The 24,978-nt window shown below is 33.8% G+C and overlaps 1 protein-coding gene across 1 annotated transcript; it reads left to right on the top strand.

The window, feature by feature from the left end:
• The first annotated feature begins 21,129 nt into the window (after positions 1-21,129).
• LOC149177206 (transcription factor MYB106-like) lies at positions 21,130-24,162 on the top strand. Its single transcript, XM_089423339.1, has 4 exons — positions 21,130-21,486; positions 21,588-21,708; positions 21,827-21,910; positions 24,122-24,162. The coding sequence occupies exons 1-3, from the start codon at positions 21,354-21,356 to the stop codon at positions 21,864-21,866; spliced, it is 294 nt and encodes a 97-aa protein (XP_089279465.1). The 5' UTR covers positions 21,130-21,353; the 3' UTR covers positions 21,867-21,910; positions 24,122-24,162.
• Positions 24,163-24,978: the final 816 nt, after the last annotated feature.

The following is a 24,978-nucleotide window of genomic DNA, read 5'->3' as shown; positions in this document are numbered from 1 at the left end:
GCAGAGGTTCTAAAGGAAACTAGCAATGAGGACCATGTCGTATCTTTGATTGGTTCCTAGGGGGTGCAATGGTGTTCAAAAAAACATGGATGCCTTGATATCTATTAGTTTACAACTATTTTTTTGACAAAATGTTGTCATGCATGCTTTCAGAGTATAGTGATCATTGTAGTAAGGACTAGTGATCAAAATTGAAGTTGTCATTATTGATTTAGCCTATCATAGAAGTGTAGAAAAATATTTTCTATGTAAATGAAAATTACATTAACTAGCATACCCTAAAATATGAACATTATAGAGGAAGAAGTTACTTTTTTATTATAGTTAAATTTTTTATTATATGTAAATGTATTGAATGAAAAATAATTTCATTGAGAAACTCTATACTCAAATATGCAAAGTTCTTGCCTATGGCACAACTTGCATGTGACATCAGGATTCTTTATATATCAAAGGTTATAATAAACTTACTTTAGACGTTTCTAGTAGTTAACTAGTAGTTAAAAGAGATATGAGGTCTCAATATTTTAGAGGAAGATTAAAAGTTTTACCCATAAATAACTTTTGCTAACAACTCTATGTCCAAATCGTACATACACTTTAATTAAGAGTATTGCCGACATTGAAATAAAAAGACTTAAAAAATCAAATAGAATAAATTAAAAACAAATAAATCCCTAATTGAATATATTTAAAAAAAATATTTTAAAGAGAGACAACTACTCAATAATTCTATGTTTAGGTTGTAAAATCCTTAATGAATACTCAATTTAACCTCAACGCAGTTGAAGTTGAAATGATCATACTAAGAAATGCCACCAAAGAGATCTAATACGAAGTCTGTCCCTCGCCAATCTCCGACGAAAACCAATACAAAGTCTCTTCATTACCAAACTCCAATGACAACTAATATAATTTATAGAATTATGCACACAATGCATAGGTAATTGTAGATTTATGGTTGGGTTTTGTATATTACACGGCACCCAGACATAGCTGGAAAAACTTAGTAAAAGCATTGTATTGTATGCTGTGGTGCTTTTTTTTATGTGTTGTTGCGTGAGTTTGTGCATTGCTTTTAAATATATTACTACTTCACAAGTCATATCATATTTATGAGTTTCGATCTCCTTCGATCATTGGAATGAATAATAAAGTGATTTTGTTATAGACAAATGCCTTGATTTTTGTCGGTTTACAACTATTCTTTCTGTGAAACAACTGTAGTACCTACTTTTAGAGTATTTATATTGTAGTATGGATGTATAACTCGGTTAGTTTTTCTTTGTACTATTTCCAAAGGAACTTGAATTAGCCATTGTTGTTGTTCTAGATGGTGTAAAGAGGTTGAAGTGTTTTCAATTTTTTTTAGTAAGAATTTTAAAACTCGAGTTATAATTGGATAATTGAAAGGGGTGTTAGAGTAAATTTTTAATAATTTTTATTGATAAGAATTTATATCGAAAGAAAGTAGTAGAAATGATAAAGCAAGTTTTATATAAAATTTATATGGTAGACTAATTTTTAGACAAATTAATTTTTTATATTTGTCAAGTTGTACGTTGTTGAGAGATGACTACATGTTTAATTTTGGGTTGAGAAATCGCGATTTATTAGTATTTTATATATCAAAATCATCAGGATTGGATGTTGCCTCAGGCACACCAGTGCTTAACATGACTGGATTTTTCCCCACAATGTTTCAAACCAATGACATTCACATGACGGACTCAATTAACAGTACACCCATCACTATCTATTCTATGCCTCATTGAAATTTTTAGACAAATTATATTAAAAAATATGTATTTTATGTTTGTGCAAGGTAAGAAAATAAAAATAATACTTAGTCTAAATAAGGAAACAAGTAATATTCAATATAAAAAAAGAGAAAAGTGTGAGGGTTTCACACAAAGATAGAGGGTTTCATAACAAACCACGAGAGATATATTGAACTCATGTCTAAAATTAGAAAATAAATGTCTAAAATTAGAAAATAAATGGTTTGTGTTTGTTGGAATATTACGGGAAAGTTTGTATATCAAAACTTCATTTCTAAAATTAGAAAATAAATGGTCTGTGTTTATTGGAATATTATGGGAAAGTTTGTATATTGAAACTACATTTCTAATATTAGAAAATAAATGGTCTATGTTTGTTGGAATATTATGGGAAAGTTTGTATATCAAGACTAGGGATTGTGGAGCAAGAAGGAAGAACATAAATAATAGATTTGTGATATCTTAGTTTCCACCTTTTTCATTTTTTAGTGAGTATTAAATGAGCAAGATCTTGTAGTTTATAGGAGAGGTGTGGGGTAGAATGAAGTTGGGCGATGAAAATAAACATTTTTATGTTATATACAATACTTAAATTATATATACTTTTACCAAATCAGACATTATAAGCTCAAAATGATAGATGACTTTATTTCTAGGAATATTATAGAAATGATTATATAAGATATAAGTGTATTTTTACATAAAGTGATGGACAAGTTTATATATGTGTGGATACTATAAAATAGATTGCTAGAGCACAAGTGGTGGTTTTGAGCTTTCTTAATCTTTACATTTCCAATTTTGTGTGACCATCATATGAGGAATATCTTGCAACTTATAAAAGAGGTGTGGAGTGTAAAAACAAATGATTCTATGCTATAATGTGATTAATGGAATTCATGTCAAGAAAAATAAGATAATATTGTGTTTCTTATCAAGTGAAACATTGTTAATTTTTTCCTCACTGTTAAATGCTATGGAAATTTTTTCTTTAGTATGGGGTTAGAAGCTACAAAAAATTAGACAAAATACATTCAAGAGCTCATCCCAAATAATCCAGCAATATAGAAAAACTTTTATTGAAGGGTTGTTAGGTGTACTATAGGATTCAACAATTGAAGAAGTCCCCCCTGTCCAATATTTATCTCCATGTTCGCACTTCAAGATATATGGTGAACAAACAATAGTAGACAGTAGAAAAATCAAAGAAAACTTGAAAATTTAGTGTAAAATAATTGCAAATTTAAATGCATAAATGTAAAATATTTTATAGTAACATTGAAATGGAGACATAAATTATGAGTTTATTATCAATAAATAAGCATCAATACAATGCATTATGATCACCTGAATCTTGTCATGGGAACCAAATGGAACTATCCTTTGGATCCCTTCTTCCTAGGATACCAAATGTGTCCATTTACAATCTTTCACTTGGAAAAAATGTGAGAGATAAGAGAGGGGTTCAATAGAAGATTAAGAAGATAGTATAAATATAAGGAAATTGGGGTTTCCTTGCTAAGGGGATGGCTTAGAATCTTAGGTAAGCAGTCTCAAATCAAAGATAAATTTACCATGATTTTTTTGCCCGCGTTAAGAAATAAGAAAACAATACAAGATAGACAAAGTGGTAGAAAGAGCCTTAAGTCATTCTCATAAACATTTTATGGATCTCATGATCTAAATTTATAATAAAACAGTGATCATTCTATATCTAGGTGTCACTGACAACTCATCAACGCATTATGACAACACCTCATTAAAAATAAGTTTTACAACTCAAAAATTGTGCTCTCAAACTTTGCGATTGTATAGGGACTTACAACCTAGCATCCCCATCTTCAATCATAAGTTTGAATAATTACACCAATAAATTTTTTCAACTTTAATCTAAAACTATTGAAGAAATCTTTAATAAAGATATTCCTAAAATAATTCTGATATTTGGAATTGAACGATTGTTATGTCTAAGCATTCCCAATGAATAACTTAAATTTTTGTTGTTGAGGAGACCATTTTCTATGCTAGAATTCTCAAATGCGAAATGATTTAATTTCAATCTTGAAGCCTAACATTTGATACCCCCCATTTCAAGTGAATGATGATAGTTTTTTCAATGATTCATCCTATAAAGGATCCAAGAGGTCACTTTGGATTCTTTAGGTGGCAATTTTGTTGGTTGACTACTAACCATCTTCCATGGACACTAGTGGTTTATGCCTTACAACTAACCAATCTTATTTAAATATTGTGTTGGTTTTTGGATCATTAACCAATTTTCTTTGAATAATGTGGTGGTTTTTGCATGACCACTAATCATTTTACTTCAACAATGTGGTCATGTAGGATGACTAGTAACCAACTTGATTTGAATAATGTGGTGGTTTCCTTGGTTTACCACTAGCCTTCATCACTTCATGAATTTACTTCCCTCTTACAAGGTGTTGGTTTATGTCTTTTATAAATTGTGCTCCCCCACATGAGGTGTGGACAATATCATATTTGAGTTTAAAGAATATATAGAATTAGATCTAGGTCATGCCCAAAATCATGTGGAATACTTGGCATCTTTTTTATTTTGTATTTTCTTGTTTTTTATGTGTCTTTATCTATGTGTTAACTATGTGATAGGGCTATGAAGTGATCACCCATGTTGTTCTTAGTTTGTTAGACTATTTCACAAAATCTACTCAATTAATTTTAAAGTTATCATTTTCATGACAATCCCTTGTAATTGATGAATCAATTGTTCAGCTAATTTGACTCTAAAAATATTTAATTAATTTCACTAATTCTAAAAAAAAAAAAAATTGTAAAATAAAATTATTTTAATTTAGATCTGCAAAAATCCTTGAGAAAGATTACATCAAAAGTTAGGTTTGAGTTCCGAAAACAAAAGGTTTATCCATGTACAAAACCCGCAAAAAAAATTACGCTATATGTTTCATAATGTAGACCTGATATCATAAGAACCTTGATAAACATTCTACTTAGCAAAAAGCATGACCACTAGGAAATTCTTCTTGGACGTATTTTGGAGAGGAAGAGTATTACTTTATGGTTTTCATATCTTCAACAAGCTAATGCATAACTTCATCTTTGAGTTAACTAACAATTTTTTACTAGATGTTTTTGATTGATCTCCCTTGGTCAAGTTTATCACCATATTCTTCAGTAGATTGCATTCCCAAGGGTATTCTTAATCACTCCAATTTGAGAATTGACTTGGTTGTCTTTCTCATGAACTTTATAGGTGACAGAGTTTACATATGACATGTTGTATTGGAATTGCTCCTCGTGACTTCTAAGGACTCTTCTGATCTCTTGTAACTCTTTTTCATTCATTGTGCCAATGCTAGAATCCACAGCTATATCCAGATTCTTGCAACCTCCCACTTTACAAATTCATTTCCACACATTTCATGCCCATGTTAACGCATGTATTTGACTGCTCTAAAGTGATATGGGACTGAATTCCAAATGCAAAGAGTTGGACAATTTGGCATTAGATCCCACATTGGCTTGTAATTTCGGGTCCTAATTTTGGGTCCTAGGCACAAAAATTGTCATGGAAAAGTGATTATGAATAATTAATACTAAGAAAACCACTTTGAATGTCAATTTGTCAAATCAACAGTGAAAATAGTTGAATGTTTTACATATTCAAAACAATGGCTTATTGTTTGTCAATGGATCTTTTCAATACTTTGTTTTTCAATGGATCTTCTCAGAAAATATAAGATTCTTATTTTCATCTACCTTTGTTTGGAGATTTCCTATCGCTAAAAAATGATTCATGGTTCCACTTTACATTCAAATATGCCATAACTCCTCACAATTTCTTAAAGGGTGATAGCTCAATGGAAGAACACCTTCTTTCCATTGTGCCCTAACATCAATTAATCAATGATATTGTAGTTTATTTTTAATTAAATGATTTTTATATTGATTTATATTTTTCTAGATCCATTGTTTTATATTGTCTCCAAAGAGACAAAAGTGATATTTCAATGCCTTTAAATATAATTTTTTATTGTCTTCACGGAGACAATAGCTAGAATCCAAACTATTATGTGTGGACAGACAAAAAAGAAATTGTCTCCTAAGAAATAATAATGCTTTTGTTTTATCATCTTTATAGAAATATTTTTTTAAAACAATAATTTGAAGCACTCACTTAAAGATAATATTTAAGACAATAAACAAGTTATTGTATCAAATATTGTTTTAAAAGCCGTATGTATTATAGTGAACTTGTTGTTTAATAAATAAGACTGGTACACCGTTAATGTCAACAATGAATCAATATATAAAAGATTTTGGTGAAAGTGTTTGGCTATATTTCAGTATTTTATAACTTAAAAAAATAGATGTATTATGAAAAACCTCTTCAATGTTATTTACAATTTAAAATTTTGTTGTGAGACTGCAATTTTTTGGGAAAAAAAATATTTTTTTTTTTTTATATTTTTAATATTTCATAAGAAATAAAAAAATATAATCCCTAAACCATGTAAAAGACTTGTTGCTGACTAGTTAACTATAACGATTAGTTTTATTTATATGGCTGAGTTGCGGCTACGCATTAACGGAATCAATGATTATAATCATTAGTTTTTTTATATTGTTGTTTATGTGCTTCTATATTGCAACGCAATCTTCCACCAGAATTTAATAAAAAGAACATCACAAGTAACAGTAATTTGAAACATTCCAGGTAGGAATCTTTACCATAGAAAGTTGATGGAATTCTTCTACGTACAACATGATGATGATAGTTAAATGACCATATGATTAGATAGTTTGTTTATGATATGGCTGTGCTAATTAAAATAGTTGCAGAAAATGACACATGATTGTCAATGTCGTTTACAACTCTGATTTTTACATTGATAAACATACTCCATTCCACACTTTGGCAAACTTTTATGTCAAAAAATAATGACGGGAGAAAACTATTTTGATCATTCTGCACAACCGCAACCATTATCTTAAAAGGAACTCTCCTACATGTAGGTGCATTTCTCTTTTTATTGCCCTTCCTCCTTTGTCCGTGCATTATACATTTTTCTGTATTTAGGCCCAGTTAAAAACATATAGTTACACACGAGTGTAAAAAGAAAGAAATAGTTAAGAGGAAAACCTGATAAGAAAGTGTTAAGGAGGTTTCTAGCTATGAAAACCTTCACATTAAAAGTGCTGTGGCTTGCAAGGTATAAGCAAATTTTGATAGCAATGCAAATAAGCAACCAACCATATAAAGTTAACAGTGCACAACAGTGATGTACACTGGTTGTTTGTGTGGTGTTTAGTGTTTAAATTTTATGGGAATGAGTGTGGAAGAGTCAACTATTATTTATAAGGTATAGACATATTGTTTGTGTAACCTTTAATCTCCACCGAATTTCAAGTTCAAATTTTATGAGAATAAATTTAGAAGAAATAATTAGCTAAGCTCAACTTAGTTCCATTTACCCTATAAAAACAAATGCAACAGTGCACACTATACACGTTTAAGCTGCAGCCGCAAGCCTTGGTTGGGAAAGCCGATACTACACAACTAGGAATATGGATGGACACTGTTAAGCAGGTCAGTTTAGGATAATAATAATATGCATTAAGGATTGAAAAATTTATATAGATGGCTGATTCAAGGAATCAAGATTTGTATTTTCAGATTTTGAAATTTTCTTGAAATTTACGATCTAAATAAAGTTTTCTATTAAAAATATACTAATTTGAATAACCATAATAGCATGTATTAATTTTTTTAGTTTGAATAACAATAATAATATGTATTAAAGATATGTATAAATCTTCATTTAAGTTTTTTTGACATTCAAAATTGGAGAAATTTCAAAAAAAAAATTACAATTATGTATTTTCTATACCTGATTGAATGCAAAACTAACGAAAAGGAAAAAACTTAGAGCAGTTAAGCAAGCAAACAATTGATATTATATATATGATAAAAAATTTTCTGAAATATATAACTATGATGAGATACCTTCTCACAAATAATGTGGTTTTTTACACATTAACCTTCTGTCACACTTTAAATTTAAACTTAATTAGGTCGATAGGTCTTTCTTTTAAAGCAGTGAACCTTACTTTTTCGTCTACCATTTTCATATTGTCCAACTACAATTCGGCATATAATTTGGCCTCTTCCTGTTATGCTTGGCACGCTTGCCCGAAATATGTCTCCATTTTAGAGGACTTGCGCTCCTTCACGAGTCTTAGCTGGACGGGTAATCGTCTCAAACAAGGCCATGAATTGCCACTCGCCAAGATTCACTGCCGCTTATGACGGATCACCGTTTCGACAGGCGCTGGAAGGAGTCGTGACTTCGAGTTCCCTGGGAAAATCTTTGATATCTTCCCCAACTTCGACATTGGCCGGGCATTCTCAGTCAGCCCGCCTTTGTCTTCACAGTTGTCACCATCTGTATCTCCTCCTCTGTGGCCTGAGCCTGGCTGGTCTAATACTTACAGAGTAGGTCTTCAAAATGTTGTCCTCAACAGAAAAATCCGTGGACACCATCGTCATGTAGAGAGAATAGCCTCAATTCCTTCTGAAGCCTCAAGAGGGTTGGCAAGCTCAACGCTTGTGACTTCATCTGATACTTGAAAATGCATCAATTTGTTGTGCATTCTTATTTCTCATTTCCCATTCACATTCCCGTTTGACCAACAAAATGTTCACTGATAGGTATCTCGACCACAGCTGTCTATCTGGAACGACGAGATGCCTTTTATCAACATCCTTACCTAAAAGAAATGTAGGTCTCATTCTCGTTGGTTTGATTCAAGTACAATTGGTTTCAATTTTCCATGCATATGGTATTAATCAATAAGAAAATTAGGTAGTCAACATGCTAAACCATCAGGAAATTTTCCATTGCCATCTTGATTGGTGTATTAGATCAGTGTTGAACTCCCTGTAGTCATGCATCATAAATGTATTACCTTGTCAGAAGCAACTGCTTTCGAAGTTCTCAAGATTCAGTGTTCGATGTATGTGAAATGAGGAAACCTTGGCCAAAGGATTTTGTGTGCTTCTATCAGGTATATTGAAGGAAATCAGTTTCACCCATGTGTCAATCCAATTGGTGTCCATAAAATATTGGAGGTATTTGATACAGAGTTTCTGCTCTAGTAGTTTTCTCATGCTTTTAATTATAGACAATTATGGTCTTCACTTTGCGTTCTCTTTACTCTATAGGATAAGAAAAATTAATATGGTAGCCTTTGTATTTATATTTTCTTCTTCTAGAAACTCTTTATATTGAGTATTCGATATATCATCTCGAATGCGATGAAAAGCACAAGAGCAATATTTTCAACACAATATTGTATTGTGCACAAAATATGAAATTTAGAGTTTCCTTTTCTTCCAGAGGGAACTAGCATATATTTCTAAACGAATTATTGATAAACATAGAACAAGAAAGAAAAAAATCCATGAAACGAGTTTGTGCTTGGGAGCTGGGCACTGCCATTCTTCTTTCCTCTATGGAAATTGAATCGATGCTTTGGTGTGGTGTAGTTTAAACTCTTAACAGCTCTTTACTTGGGCTTTTGTATTAGTATTCTTATTTTATTCAGGGAATCAAGTCTCTATGGGAAATATTTAAAATAGCTTTGGTAAAAGCATCAATTAAATTCTAATGAGAAGTTTTATTCTGTTTCAGGGTTTCGTAAAATTATTATTTAAATGATGTAGTGTAAACTTGTAATATAATGAGTGGAAATGAACTGAAATTTCTAAAAATTGATTTCTCCATTTGTGGTTGGGAGCTGGGCTCACACTTTTTTTTTTTTAATTTAGGATTTGATTTCTTCAGTGGAGCGGTTTCCTGTTAAAGTAGGGGCCTGATTGATGAGATGTTCAATATCCTTGAGTTTAAAAAAAGATATCATTAATATATATATATATATATATATATATATATATTTGTTGTCTATCACAAGTATAATCTTTTAATCTATAGCAAGTAACTTCTACCGAAAACAAATAAACTTTAGACCCGTACTACGTGTAACTTGTTACTTTGAATGAAAATGAAGAAATTCATTTTTTTTTTGGAATTGATATGAACAAATTCCATACTAATTGAATCAAATTTAAGAACTTCGAATTAGTCTTATAAATTCAGTTAACGATGGTGATTGGTTTCATATAATGGCGTGAAATTTCGTTAAACATGGAGCTGGAAGTGCTTCTTTGTAATGGTGCGCTTGGTTTCTTATGGTGGTGTGAAATTTCGTTAAGCATGGAGTTGGAGTTGATTCTTTGTAATGGTGGGCTTTTGAATTGCATTTTATTCTGTGTTGAGACGGTTTTGTTTTATCTGAACCCTTTTTCATAGCCGTTCACATTTGTGATTCATTCCATACTGATACTTATTTTATGTAGCCTGTGGTGTTTTAGAAAACATTTATTTTTTTATCGAAGTTGGCATTCCATTACAGTGAATTTTTTTTTTTTAAAGGACCAAAATTATTTGGTGGGAAATTTTTTATAAGCTTTATTTAATTATAATAATCTCATAAAATTTGTCAACATTGGTCTTCCATTATAGTGAGTATTTATCTTGTTTAGGAGCATAAGAATTGAGTATTTGTCTGGTTTAGAAGTAGCATAAAGATTTGGTGGGGAAATCTTCTCATAAATTTCATTATTTATACTATGAAATTTATAATCATATTATAAACATTAGTAGATAAATATTACGGTAAAACCCATCCCGTAGTTATCTCATAAACTTTATCAATTTTCCATTATAATGAGTATTTGTCTTCTTTTAAAGCAACAAAAAGATTTGGTGAGGAAATATTTTCAAAAACTCCATCGGTTAATAATTATCTCATAAACTATCTGCTTCTTATTATTAAATCTCTCATAAACTATCTCTTATAAACTGTTTAAAATAATTATTATATATCTTATTCGATGTTAGTGGAGAAGATATCTGAAACAAACAATTATACCTAATTTGCAAAATAATTATTATATATATATGATAATGCTTTGAATTTCCAATGAAATTCTTCTTGCTTTGTTGGCATACTGTCAACAATTGCACATGGAAGACATGAATTGGCAAACAACACGAGAGGAGCTCACAGGTGCAGATCACCAGGAGCTCCTACAAGCAAATACGCTGCAAAGACTTCACATTAAACTCCAATAATAAATAGATACACTTTGTTAGGGATAGTAAATCAGATCCTTGAATGATAGGAACTGAATGTCTAAGAAAAGCATAATCATAACTAAGTAACAATAATCACCTAATCTCCATTAATTCTAACACTCCCCTTTAATGGATAAAGGGTTCTTAAACACACCTAATATGTTGCTAAAGAAATCAAACTTCAGTCTTCAACACAAATCTCTTTGGACTGCACTTTTTCTCTGACAAAATGAAATTGAGTGTCTATGTGCTTAGTGTTTTTATTAAACACACGATTCTAGGCCAGTTTGATCTCTTTGGACTGCACTTTTTCTCTGACAAAATGAAATTGAGTGTCTATGTGCTTAGTGTTTTTATTAAACACAGGATTGTAGACCAGTTTGATGGAACTTTGATTATCGCAATTGATAACCGTAGCATCCATCTGTTCTTCTCCTGCATCTTGGAGAAATCTTCACAACCAAACTGCCTCACATGTTGTTGCACACATAGCTTGATATTCTGCTTCTGTTGAGGATAAGGCTACAGTATGCTGCTTCTTGCTACACCAAGAGATGACTCCGGACCCAATGCTAAAGGCATAACCTGTAATTCATCTTCTATCATCTAAATTTCCCGCCCAATCAGAGTCTGTATAACCTGTCAAACTAACATCAAATGAGTCAGAATACAAAATACCAAAGTCTGAAATTCCTTGCAGATACCTCAGTACTCCTTCCACTACAATCCAATGGTTCTCATGAGTTTAAGTCATGAACTGACTCAAAACACTCACTACATAAGCTAGATCTAGTCCCGTTGTAGTCAAATAGATAAGACTACCAACCAACTATCTGTACAATGTTGCATCTGCATATTTCAAACCATCATCCACCTGAAGTTTGTTGTTATGCTATAAAGGCACAAATGTAGCCTTACACTCATCCATTTTGAATTTAGTCAACAAACTCTTAGCATACTTACCCTGGGACAAGAAAGTTTGGCTTGAATCTCTACAAACTTCTAGACCCAAACAGTAATGCATTTCTCCAAAGTCCTTCATCTCAAATTTATGTGATAATTGCTACTTGATTTCTTCAATGAGACTGTCTGCACTCCCTGTCATGATCATATCATCTACATATAAAGAAATTAACACTATCTTCCCCTCATGATTAAACACAATATACAAATTAGGATCATTTTTGCTATGTTTATAACCATGCATGAGGAAAAATGAGTCAATTTTTTCATAACAGGATCTAGAAGCCTACTTTAAATGACATAAAGCTTTCTTTAATCTACATACTAAGTGCTCTTCTCCCTTCTTAACAAACCCCTCAGGTTGCACTAAGTATACTTCTTCTTTTAAATCACCATTTAAGAAAGCAAATTTAACATCTAATTGATGTATTTTCCAATGATGCTTAGTGGCTAAAGCAATAATCAATCTAATGGTATTTAGTTTTGCAATAGAGGAAAATGTTTCCTCAAAATAAATACCTTCTTTATGGGAACACCCCTTTGCAACCAACCTTGCTTAATGATTATCAATAGACCCATCTTCTTTAAATTTCAACTTAAGTAACCATCTGCAACCTATGGGTTGTTTACCATGAGGAAGTTTTACTAGATCCCAAGTATTGTTCGTAATAATAGATTCATATTCCTCCTTCATTGCTTCCTTCCATTCAGAACTTTTACTTGCTTCATAAAAATTAGAAAGTTCTGCAATGTTTAACATATTAGTCATGAGTGCACAATCCCTATATCAAGCTTGTAACTTTTTCAGCCTGCTAGATCTCCTTAGCGGTGGGGGTTCAACTATTCTTCTTTGTTATTCGCTTTGTGGACTGAACTCAATTTCCTCCTCTTTATCCTGTTGTTGTTGTTGTTGTTGTTGTTGTTGTTGTTGTTGCTCACTGATTCCTATTTCAATATCCTCATCTGAAAGTAAGGGTACATGCCATTCCTCATTATCTTGAACATGATTTCCATCATCAACCTGTTCATGGAATACGTCTCTACTGACAAACACCTTGTGAGTAGAAGGATCAAACATTTTATAATCCTTATACTCACTACAGTATCTAATGAAGGTACATTTAATGGCCTTTGAATCTAACTTCTTCCTGTTTTCTTTGGGAACATGTGCAAAAGCTTTACAACCAAATACTCTAAGGTGACTTATTGCAGGCTTGAAGCCAAACAATGCTTCAAAAGGAGTTTTATAATCAAGACTTTTAGTGGGACTCCTATTCTTCAAATATACTGTAGTATTGACAGCTTCTACCCAAAAACCATTAGTTAGATTCTTACCTTTCAACATACTGTGAGCACACTCCACCAATGTTCTGTTTTTCCTCTCAGCTACTCCATTCTTCTGAGGAGTGTAAGGTGTTGTAAACTGATGTTGTATCCCATGCTCTTTACAGTATTTGCTGAAATCCCCTTTCTTGAATTTTATGCCTCGATCTGATCGAAGCATCCTGATGAACTTTCCTGACTGCTTCTCAATCATGTTCCTGAATTGCTTGAAATACTCAAAAGCATGACTCTTATGTCTAAGAAAATACACCCATGTGAATCTTGTACAACCATCGACAAAGATTGAAAAATAGTAGGTCCCGCCTAATGATCTTGTCTGCATAGGCCACATAAATCAGTGTGTACAAGTTCGAGTATATCCCTATGTTTCCTATCTCTAACGCCAGGAAATTTATCTCTATGTTGTTTACTGAATGCACATGCTTCACAATCAATATGCAACTTTTTCAAAACAGGAAGACCATCTACCATACCTTTGTTCTGCAACAGAAGAAGGTCACTGAAATTGATGTGCCCAAATCATTGGTGCCACAAATTTTCAGCAGACTTATCCAATGACATCAATGCTTGCTGTGGTGTACTCTTCACATCCAGTTTGTAGAGTCCTCCTATGTGAATACCTGTAGCAATAGGCTTCATCTGGTCAAACAAGTCTTTAATAATACAATGAGACTTAAAGAATTCTACCTTGAGATCCTGATCTGTAATCTTGGATAGAGAAATCAGGTTCTTCTTAATACCAGGAACGTACCACACATCAAATATATTCCTGATATTTCCATCAAGCAGAGTAACAAGGACATCTCCATGTCCCTTGATCTCATACCCTCTATTTTCTCCAAGGTATACTTTTACTCCAGTGTTGGATTCTCGAAAATTTCTAAACCATTGCTTTTTACCTGTCATATGTGAGGAGGTTCAAGAATCTACGAACCAAATATCTAATTTATCCACCTTAGTAGCTGAAGCAGTCTCAGCCTCAGCCATAAACAATCTGACATCCTGATTCTGATCTGCCTCTGCATCAGCCAAATGACCTGCATGTCTTCTCTACTTGTACCTCTCCCCATTTGCCTTTTTCTTATGGAAAGATTTAGCAATATGGCCTTTCTCACCACAATAAAAGCATTTAGGAGTAGAGTCATGTTTATACGAGGCCATACCTTGTGGTGTCCTTTTCCTTAATGCACTGCCTTTCCTGTGATCAGCCACTGCTTTCCTCTTCGGCTTGAACTTGGTCATCAATGCAAGATCTGGATTTTGAGGTTTGAGAGACAACCTCCTTTCCTCTTCTTATAGCAAAATCCCAGTGAGCTCTTCAAAGCCTGGAGGCTTTTCTCTTGTATTCATTCCCATTATAAACATCTGATAATCATCCATCATGTCATTCACAGTAATCATCACCAGATCATCATTTGCCACGGTCTGACTGATATCAGTTAGTTTATCTTTAACTTCCTTTATCTGGGATATGAATGAAGAAACAGACTCATTCTCCTCCATCTTGATTGAGAGAATCTTCTTCCCAATGTACAAAGTTCGACTGGTGTTCTTGATCTCGTACGTCTATTTGAGAATCGTCCAAATGTCATTTGTTGTCTTGAAATCTCGAATGTGAGGGATGATGCAATCTTTCACTGATAAATTAAGAAGAACCTTCGCATTCTTCTCCCTTTTCTCCGAGTCTTGAATTGTTGTATTCGATCCATTAGTTGCAGTAGTCAGCTTGACCTCATCACCGGTGGCAATGCCATAGGCATTCTGTCCCTCAAGCAAAGTCTGGAGCTTAAATTTCCAATTTGTGTAATTGGAATTATCAAGCTTATTACTCTCATTGAGATAAGCTTCAACAATTTGATTATTCATCTTGAATGAATAAAAATCTTCAGTAATTTAAAGAAACCCAGATCTCCCTTTTAAAAAAGAACTTTACAACCCTCAATATCAGGTAATAATCCCTTCAATAAAAGAATTCCATTTTTTTTTAATTAAAGCTTAAAAAAACTTCAATTAATTTTTTTTTTTAATTGTTTGAGTGATGATTATTTCTGCACCACCGTGGGGAGGAGGAGGAACAACAAACCAAATGTTGAGAGCTATGATACGATGTGGCAAACCAGCATCACCTCACGGAGGTAGCAAACAAACACCACTTTACAATTTTGATTGTCGTTGAAATCGCAGTGCCTCGTGTGCACCAGGCCTCCATGCTCTCACTCACTCGATCCACACCAGTTCGACTTCAGCTTCTGTATTGCCAATTTTTACAATGGTTGACTCAGCCTCCTTAAACACAGGCTTCTCCACACAAAGCAATGGCCTTACATGTTCCCCCTTCAGATCATCTCTGGTGGGTTCCTCCTTGTCATCCACAACTATGGTTAGACACCAACAATGTGTCAACTCAGCAGCGATTACACTAAGGCGCTTTTCAAAAGCTTCCAAGGCTTTGGAAATTAAAAGCCGGAAGATCAAAGCCACTACCTGTTACTTCTGGGAAATTGATGCAAAAAAAATATTCCAATACTGCACCAAATGTGATGATAGGCTTGTGGACGAGTGACAACTGCCATACAGTGCTGGGTCTCCCATGGGCCTCTACCTCTTCACTACCATACAAATTTGTTTATGGCCCAACAACGCTCTCTACAACAGCTTCTTCAAACAACAATCAACGACACAATTCGTGATCAACCAAACTCATGCACCACCGTTTTCCATGCAGATTCCAGGCACACGCAGCCAACAAAACAATCATCGCTGCTTTTCACCTTTGATTCGCGACTAGTCGTTGATGTACACCAGAATCTTATGCAGGAAATAAAAAATGAGCGTAGTCTCCAAGAGTATCAGCGTGATTACTCTTCAGTCTCCACGCAACGATGTCACGTTCCTCAACTTAGTGTACAGGCCTCTCCTTCCTGCAGCTCTGATACCATGTCAACAGTTGCACATGGAAGACATGAATTGGCAAACAACACAAGAGGAGCTCACAGGTGTGGATCACCAGGAGCTCCTACAAGCAAATACGCTACACAGGCTTCACATTAAACTCCAATAATAAATATATACACTTTTTTAGGGATAGTAAATCAAATCCTTGAATGATAGGAACTTAATAACCAAGAAAACCACAATCATAACTATGTAACAATAATCACCTAATCTCTATTAATTCTAACATATACATATTTGTATCTATGATTTCTAGATACAAGTTAAATGGTGTGAGGTTTTTATTTTCCCTGAGGTTTTTATTTTACAGTTTGGGAAAATATTAAAAAGTTTTCGTATTTTTAGTTTGGAACTACATATTTTCGAATTTAAGAATGTTGAATTTTTATATTATAAAAGATGTTTACAATCTAAATCAATCTTAACATTAAGATGAGAAATTTGAATGAATAATCTTATATTTTAGATATGCTTGGTAAATTTAACTTCAATATTTGAATGGTAAAATGAAAAGTATCTTAATTTGAAACCATACTTCAGTATAATTTTTATATTTTTAAAGATGCAAGGATTTTGAAAAATTAAATTATCCAAGAACATCCAAATTGTCCCAAGTTCGTGTAGTTCACACAATCCCCCAAAATTTATGGAGTTGGCACAATCCCTCACATGGAGAAGTTGAAGATGAATATTTTTGGAAAACTAAATTAGTGAGAGAGATTCAAATTCATAGAGCTTTACATTCGTGCCCAAATTATTTCTCTATCCAACATTAAAACTAAACTAACCCCTAAGTGAAAAAAAATAAAATAATATATCTAAACACAAAATCAGTCTCTAATCATCAATGTAATTAATTAAACTTAAAAAATATGAGATCACTCAACGGCGTAGATGTTACTAAAAAATATGAGATCATTGAACGGTGTAGATGTAACAAAAAATATGAGATCACTGAACGGTGTAGATGTAACTTCTAAAATTATCTTCTCATTTAGTTTCCCAGGAGCCTTTCCGAAATATTGATCATTCATGAGATTTTGGAGAAACAATAGATCAGATAAAATGTGAACAGAATTGAAAAAGAAGGAGATGTAGCTCACAGGTGAGGCCTGCACCTCGAGACTACACTCAGAACAGAGAGATCACTCTCGTACACTCTATTACACATCAATGAAAGATTACATCATTTAAGTACAACACTAAGAATTAGGAAGTTGCAACCAAACCCCTAAACTCTAGGAACTAATCCTAAACTAGAGAGAACGTTACAACTATGTAACCATTTTCTCCATTAATACAAAATAATATAAGTTGATTTAGATTGGGCAATAAAATTTGGTGTTCAAATAAGAACGGTAATTTCAGATTGTTACAATGGTTTTTTATTGTAACTAATTTACTCGTTTTTTTCAGATCTAATTCTTTCGAAATCTGAAATCTTTATAATTTTATTTCTCTTCAAATTTGCTTTAGATTCATTAAAGCATGAGAGCTTCTGAGACTCGCCAAAATTCAAGTTCTTCGGAGATTGATGTTAACATTAACATGCCAAATTAATAGCTATGTATAAAAAATAAAAAATAAACAAACAAACATTAGAACTCACCTAAGATATTATTAAAGTTGAAATATTTTTTTTAGAAGTTTAAATAATATTGAAGTTAAAATATATTTTTTAGAAACTTCATGAATGTGAGATGATAATTCAAAATGACATTTTTTTATTTTTTTTAAATTATATAAATTAAATTCACGAATGAATAAGTAAAAGTATATTTTAAAATGAAACAGTTAACAATTTTATTGGCTAGCTTAACTTTCTATTCATTCATTTTTATAATTATCTATTGACATTGTCAAGTTAATGAATTAATGGGTTGAGATTGCATTTCTCATTTTTTTTTTAATTAAATAGTGTTGTATTCTCCTATGAAAAAGCCAATAATATTGACATGTTAAATTCAAATGTACATATATCTTTGAAATTATCATAATTTAACAATCCTATAAACCCCTCTCTCTTTGCACTTTTTAAGTCAATTACTAATTTCCGTGGGTAACAACACCTACCTCCCGTACTAAATATTCACCGCTCAGCACTCGATGAAAGAACTCTGCCAACCAAAAGGGTTGCAATCATGAACGCTGGGTGCACCAAAATAGGTGCAGCCAACCCCTTGGTAGTCGAGGCTGTTGTAAGAGACAGCCCTCTTCCCTTCGTACAGGAACTTGTATCCTCCCTTCAGATTGGCATCGATGTTAGAACACCCACATCCGCTGTAACAAGTTGGTAGCCCTCACAGTCTGGCCGTGCCCACACAGTGAAAGAACTGGCACTCGACAGCTGCGCCAAGTCTAAAACAAGGCATACCAACACAGAAACCATGTATCTAAGGCGCTTAGTTTCTATGAGAGAGGAGTATTGTAGATTGGAGAAGAAATAAGAGATGTGAATGAGCTGTGCGCTTCTCAGACCCGGGCATATAGGCCACAGTAAGCAATATTAGCTTTCAAAGGGTGAATGATTGCAAGATTTATATCAGATTTCTCTCCAGAAATTTTGATTTTCGTGTACTGAAAATACTCAGATTTGAATTGGAGAACGGTAAATTAGTTACTCACAGTTTCCCTGTAGAAAAAATTAGATCTGTCTGAAGAATTTTTCATGGCGAATCCCGTATGTACGTGAAAAGTTTTGCCTCCACGTGCAGAGGAAATCCCTTTTTCTCTGAAGTTGTGGATATAATCATTATCCTAGCACGCGTATTGACTGAGGAATCCTTGCGTCATAAACGATGACATTTTATACATCTTGTTATGAATTTAAAATCAAATAATAATATTTACTTTTTCTTTTTATTGATTAAAGTAATGGACTTTTTAGCCAGTAAGAAGTATAGAAATGGATTTTCAGTGGATACGGGGAACAAACGTAGTTTACTTTGAAATTTTTGTGGAATTTATTAGATTTTATTATGATGTTATGTAACCTGTAATGTAATATTTACGAGAATATTCTAAATTAAATTTAAATTTTAGTTGGTGAAATATTTTTCTGTTTGTTAAGTAATTTGAGTTCATCACAGATTACATGAAGTTTGATTTGTGGTTTGAGAAACCATAATTCAAGGATATCTAAGTGGTCAAAAATATCTACAGATAGCACTTGGTTTGGGCCACACCAACTCTTAACATGACTGTATTTTTGCTCATGGAGTTTCTAACCTATGACCTTCATGTCACAGAGTGACTTAACTGTACACCCTATCACCATCTATTCTACCACGGTGAGCATTGGTTGAAATATTTGAAAAGACTAATTACTTATAATTAAATGTAAAAAGTAACATATATATATATATATATATATATATATATATATATATATATATAATTTTATTTCAAAAATATAAAATAAAGCCAAATAGCCTTCCACAAAGCATAATATATCACTATGTATTTATTTACTCAATTTAATATTTTTTATTTAATATAAAATTATATATGATATTTAAAAAGGTATAAATAAAAGAAATTACAATATCACTTTAGATCGTATATGTTTGAGTGAGATGAGTAATTTTCTAATATATTATACATGGAGAAGAATCAAATTCCAGCGATTAAATTCCATAGAGTGAATTTTTTATTATCAAAATTTGTAATTCTAAATCCCAGAGAGTGAAATTTGTTTGTCAAAATTTGTTCTTTAAAATAGTAGGTAAAGATATTATTGTATATTCATTCGAAATTGATAAAACATTTACCTAAAAAAGTTAAAATAGTAAATAAATACATTATTGTATATTCAGTCGAAATTGATAAAACATTTACTTAAAAAAATTGAGCTTACCTCACTTGTGGTTCCCCTGTTTTATAAGTCAAGGTTTCACGATTTCTTACTAGTCCCTGCCTTTAATCATAGTGACTACTGTAAATGGATTGTTGTTTTTTATTGTTTAATAGATTCTTTAGCCATATCGTATTGGGCATTTTTTCTCCACGTATCAAATACTTATAACACAATGTTTTAACCCATCACAAAATTTGACGTTTTATTTTTCCTCATATCAAGGTGAGAGGAAATGTCCATTTTAAAATTTAGGAAATGAGAAATATATTTGTAGTAAAGATATCATTGTGTATTAATGCGAAATTCCAAAGATAATATTAGTTCAAAATGTTAAATGTTTGGCCGTAAAACGTTGTCATACTTGTGATATGCAATATGATAGATCGTGCATTCATATTTATGGTTTATTGTTTTTAGAATTTTAATAACTCATCGTTTTATTAGTTCAGAGTAGTAAAGAACAATTTAATTAGTTAAATAAATGTTAAATAAAAGAAAGTATTATGTATTATTTTTCAAATTTTTAGACAACACACAAATAAACTCTTTTATTTAATATTCGATACAATTGCCTTAAAAATATTATCTATTATGAAAAAACTTCAATTTGAGAACAATGCATTATAAACTATTGCAGGTTGAAGAGTGATTTATTAGTCCCTGCCATCTGGCATCCGGCAGGGACTATAGTAATCGATATGACCCCTACTTAGCATTACTTCACCCCTTTGCTTCTCTGTTATACGACGGTTATATCAAGGTTAAATCAAAGTTTCAAGGCTGTCTGCCCTCCCCGCCAGGATGCCGAAGGACTGCCATCTTATTTGGCCTCTTCCCGAGGCGGGAGAGGCCAAAACTTAGGCTATTTCGGAAATTTGCGACCTGTTCATTATCGTTAACCGTCACGGTTTGGTATTAATGTTAACATTAATTCGTTTGCAGGATATGCTAACGGGTAACGGGTGCTTTGTTTTGGTTGCAAGGTATGCTGAGCTTTGATGTTAACAGGTGTTGGTGCTGCAGGTGTGCAGGTGTCCGTGCATGCAGGGGCTGTGCGTGCTACATGGACAGCAGCTGTGTAGTTTGATGTCGCCGCTTATTTATTCTATGCACGCACCACTCCATTGCTCATTCGCCACTCTATTCTGTTCTGCTTCTCTTGCTTCCCGCACACGATCGAGTCCCGCCGCTGTGCTGCCAGGCTCCGGGACTGTGAAACTTCTTTTTGTTCTTTCAGTTCTTTAAATTTGAAGCATGGGCCGTGCACCGTGCTGCGACAAAGCTGGAGTGAAGAGAGGGCCCTGGACTCCCGAAGAAGACAAGAAGCTGCTGGCATACATCGAGCAACACGGCCTTGGCAACTGGAGATCCGTTCCAGTCAATGCAGGTAACGACTTCTGTGCATAGATCTGTGTTAGCGTTCAATTCCCTGTAACAGAAGGATGTTTCACAAATTTGCTCGTGGGGCTTTATTTTGTTGTATTGCAGGTCTGCAACGGTGTGGAAAAAGCTGCCGCTTGCGGTGGACGAATTATCTCAGACCGAATTCAGCCTGCAAGAAGAGCAGACCATTATCCAGCTGCACGCTGCACAATCAGACATACATGAGGTAGGTGGAATAAATAACCTTAATTATAACTATCTGATTCCAAAATATTCTTAACATCTAAGATCAAAATAAATTCAATAAACCCAGATAATCTAAACAAAATTCCACTTGTTTTCAGGACAAATATATGTAAAATGTTACCTTGGCGGCTTCTCTGAGTTTGCGAAGTTTTTTGCTGGACTGGAGCTTTGTGAGAGCCCTGGTAAGTGCTCCTACGGGCGGCGCAGCTCCGTCTAGTGTGGCAGTTGGCAGCGAAACTTGCGAATTATTCATAGCCTCGTAAGCTTGTCCTGCTGTCATGGCTCCATCCCCAATCACGGCCACCACATGGTTTTTTTTTCTTCAGTAAATCTCTCCCAACTGCCATACCTGAAAACCCATATAATTCTTGTAACCAACTGTTCATTCCAGCCCCAAATACCTGTCCAGCGGAGATACTGGTAGAACTATGTCCAGCGCCAAAAGCATCGTATTTGCTTTCGTCCCGTTTGGGAAATCCGGCCAAACCAGAGGTCTGTCTGATTGTATGCATTTTGGATCTTCTCCCTGTCAAAATCTTGTGTGGATATGACTGCATCCATTTCCACAGCCTGGTTAAATGCATTCTAGCCAAAATCTCTTTTACAATTCATCTAGAATACAAAATATCTTACAAGTAATCATCGAAGTAATTTCTTATTGGCGGTGGTATTCAACTCACGAAGGCTATTGATAGCACCCACTCTTCTGTTACACAGAGTCAGCGCCATGAACTGAAATGGGTCACTCGCGGACTTTGCGAAGGCAATAAAATCCTTGTCTGGCTACTCGCTTTCTGAGTAAATCCTCCATCCCTTCTGGTACTGAAGCATCAGATACAAATACTACCAAACTTCGAGCCAAATCTCTCTCGTGAAAATGCAATACACCAGCACGGTAGATTCTACCACGGAAGTCCATGAACGCTGGCAAATAAAATTGATAGCCCGAAGCTTAAAATCTGCGTCGAGGCTAAACCATATTTTCTCATCGTCTTCACAAGAATGAAATGCTTCTGCATGAGCGATACGTGGCTGTGTTCATCATGAAAAAACAATCATGTGGGTGCCTTATTGCTTTGACACTCCCACAGGACGGTGGGACCTCCTTTTGTGACGTGGCGTCTCTTGCCTTGCGTGATGTGGCTCGATTCAAGAAGTGCCTTATCCAAACTAGACATAAGAGATTGCATGAAAGATTATCAGAAGTCTCATCGATCTATGATATTTCATAGAGAAAACGGAACCAGAACCAAACTCGTAAATACAAACAAGCCTAGTTAGGTTATTGATATATCTAGTCATATATATAATCAGTTACAACTTACAAAAATAAATCCATAAGCATAAACATGAACCATCACATGGACAAGGCTACTGGGATAGGCTGCTGGGTTTGTCGAGGGCCTATTGGCTGTTGGAGGGATGCTGAAATGTAGTTCAATTCTCACCAACCTGCCATCCATCTCTTTTCCCACCTCAGGTATCCACACATATACAAATGATACAAGGTATCCATAACAGGTCTTTCGTAGACTCGTGGTTGTCTAATAATGCGCATCTGCCAGTATTTCTGAATACGAGAGGACTCTTTGAGAAAAAGCTTCCCCTTTCAACTGGGCTAATCATGGTTTATCTCAATGTTTTGGTTTCTTGTATATATTTCACAGATATGGATTACTGTTTTAAAACTTCACAAATAGCTTGTTTCCACATCGTCGTTGGGAATTCATGCCATAGAGTTATTTTATTCTGAAGAACATTTTTCACAGGAAATCTTCCATGTGCAGGCTTTCTAAATCTTGTTAGAAATGCAATTGCAATAATTGGCTGCCTGCATTATTGAATATCACAAATTTTCAGTGTTCAGTGTACATAGATGTTCATACGCATTCTCTTATGCATCGGTTTCTTTTTTAATATGAAGGGTTTGAAGCGCAAATACGTATGTAATGCCATAATAGCATAACTAGATATGGTTTACTGGTGCTCTATGTGGTTTGGGGAGTTTAACGTTTTCTGATCATGCGACAGAGGGTGGCGGTGGCGGTGGCGCATTAAGTAGCTTGGTAATCACAACAACAGACTGTACAGTCCCCAAAATCGGTGATGCCTGTAATATAACAGACAGGACTACCATCTTTTTTTTGCATGAATTGCTCTCAATCCAGACTCGCCTAGAACATAAACTACGCTGTAAAACTAGTCCCGGGGTTTTCCTGTATACATTAATAATACAAATTTTAAAATAGTAAATAAAGCATACACACTGGATCCTTAATGAAGATTTAGAGCCCTCACAGTCATTACTTTCAATATATAACGTTAACAGGATCTGTATCTGCATTATTTTTCAAAATGTCTAACTATGAGCTTGGTGCTTTTTTGTGTCGCAGGAAAATCCACTCTCACTGATTCAAGAAGTTGCTGCTGGAGATGTCCGTTGGTATCATTGCTCAAGAAGTTGCTGGAGATGGCAGATGAAGCTGAACCGTTCCCTTCGTTTCTGCAAGCAAGAGTTTTTGCTATTTTTTGCATTCGCAGGGAGTTTAACGTGCAAATTAAGAAAATTTCTCTTTGTTCTAAGACAAAACTGGAAAATTGCAGCCTCTCTTTTTGAGTTTGAGAGCTAGAGTTGCTTGCCTGGCCGCTCGCCTGCATGTCTTCACACTGTTAACGATGCCTTGAGACGCTAAGTCAACTTGATGCAGGGACTCGCTGCGTCGCAGCCGCCCTTGTTAAACTTATTAAGTATTGTAAGGGTTTTTTATTAGAGGATTGCATTCCAAAATATTGTAGGACTTTCAATGGTACCTTCTTGTGCTTTTAAGAAGAGAGAGAAAATCAAAATTGGAGTTGAGAGAGAGCATTGTTTTTCAAGCTATGTACCTTAAAGAGCTAAACATTAAGTGAGACAGTGTAGTTCTTCAAAGTATATGTGCCATAAGTTAAACTCTAAGTGAATCATCGTTGTGGAAAATGAGTGTCATCATGAATCATGGATATGTAAGAGAGTTCGAGAACAACATTATGAAGATGGTCATTGTGTTCAAAGCCAATTATCGTATGTACCTAAAGAATACATGCATCAGTCTATTACATTTAAGAGTAGATGCATTTATGCTAATTTGGAGCTAAGAAGGAAAGTTACTCAGCATCAAAAAATTGTTTTTCAGTTTACACAAACAAAAATCAACATCCTCCTTGTAAGAGAAAATAAATATGTTACTAGAAGTTGATATTATTATAGAGT

Source organism: Pinus tabuliformis, chromosome 4_1, assembly GCF_031772625.1.
Source record: "Pinus tabuliformis cultivar Carrire ecotype Pingquan chromosome 4_1, CPIR1, whole genome shotgun sequence".
NCBI lineage: Eukaryota > Viridiplantae > Streptophyta > Pinopsida > Pinales > Pinaceae > Pinus > Pinus tabuliformis.
Note: the sequence above shows the minus strand (reverse complement) of the source record. Positions and strands in the feature narration are given on the sequence as shown.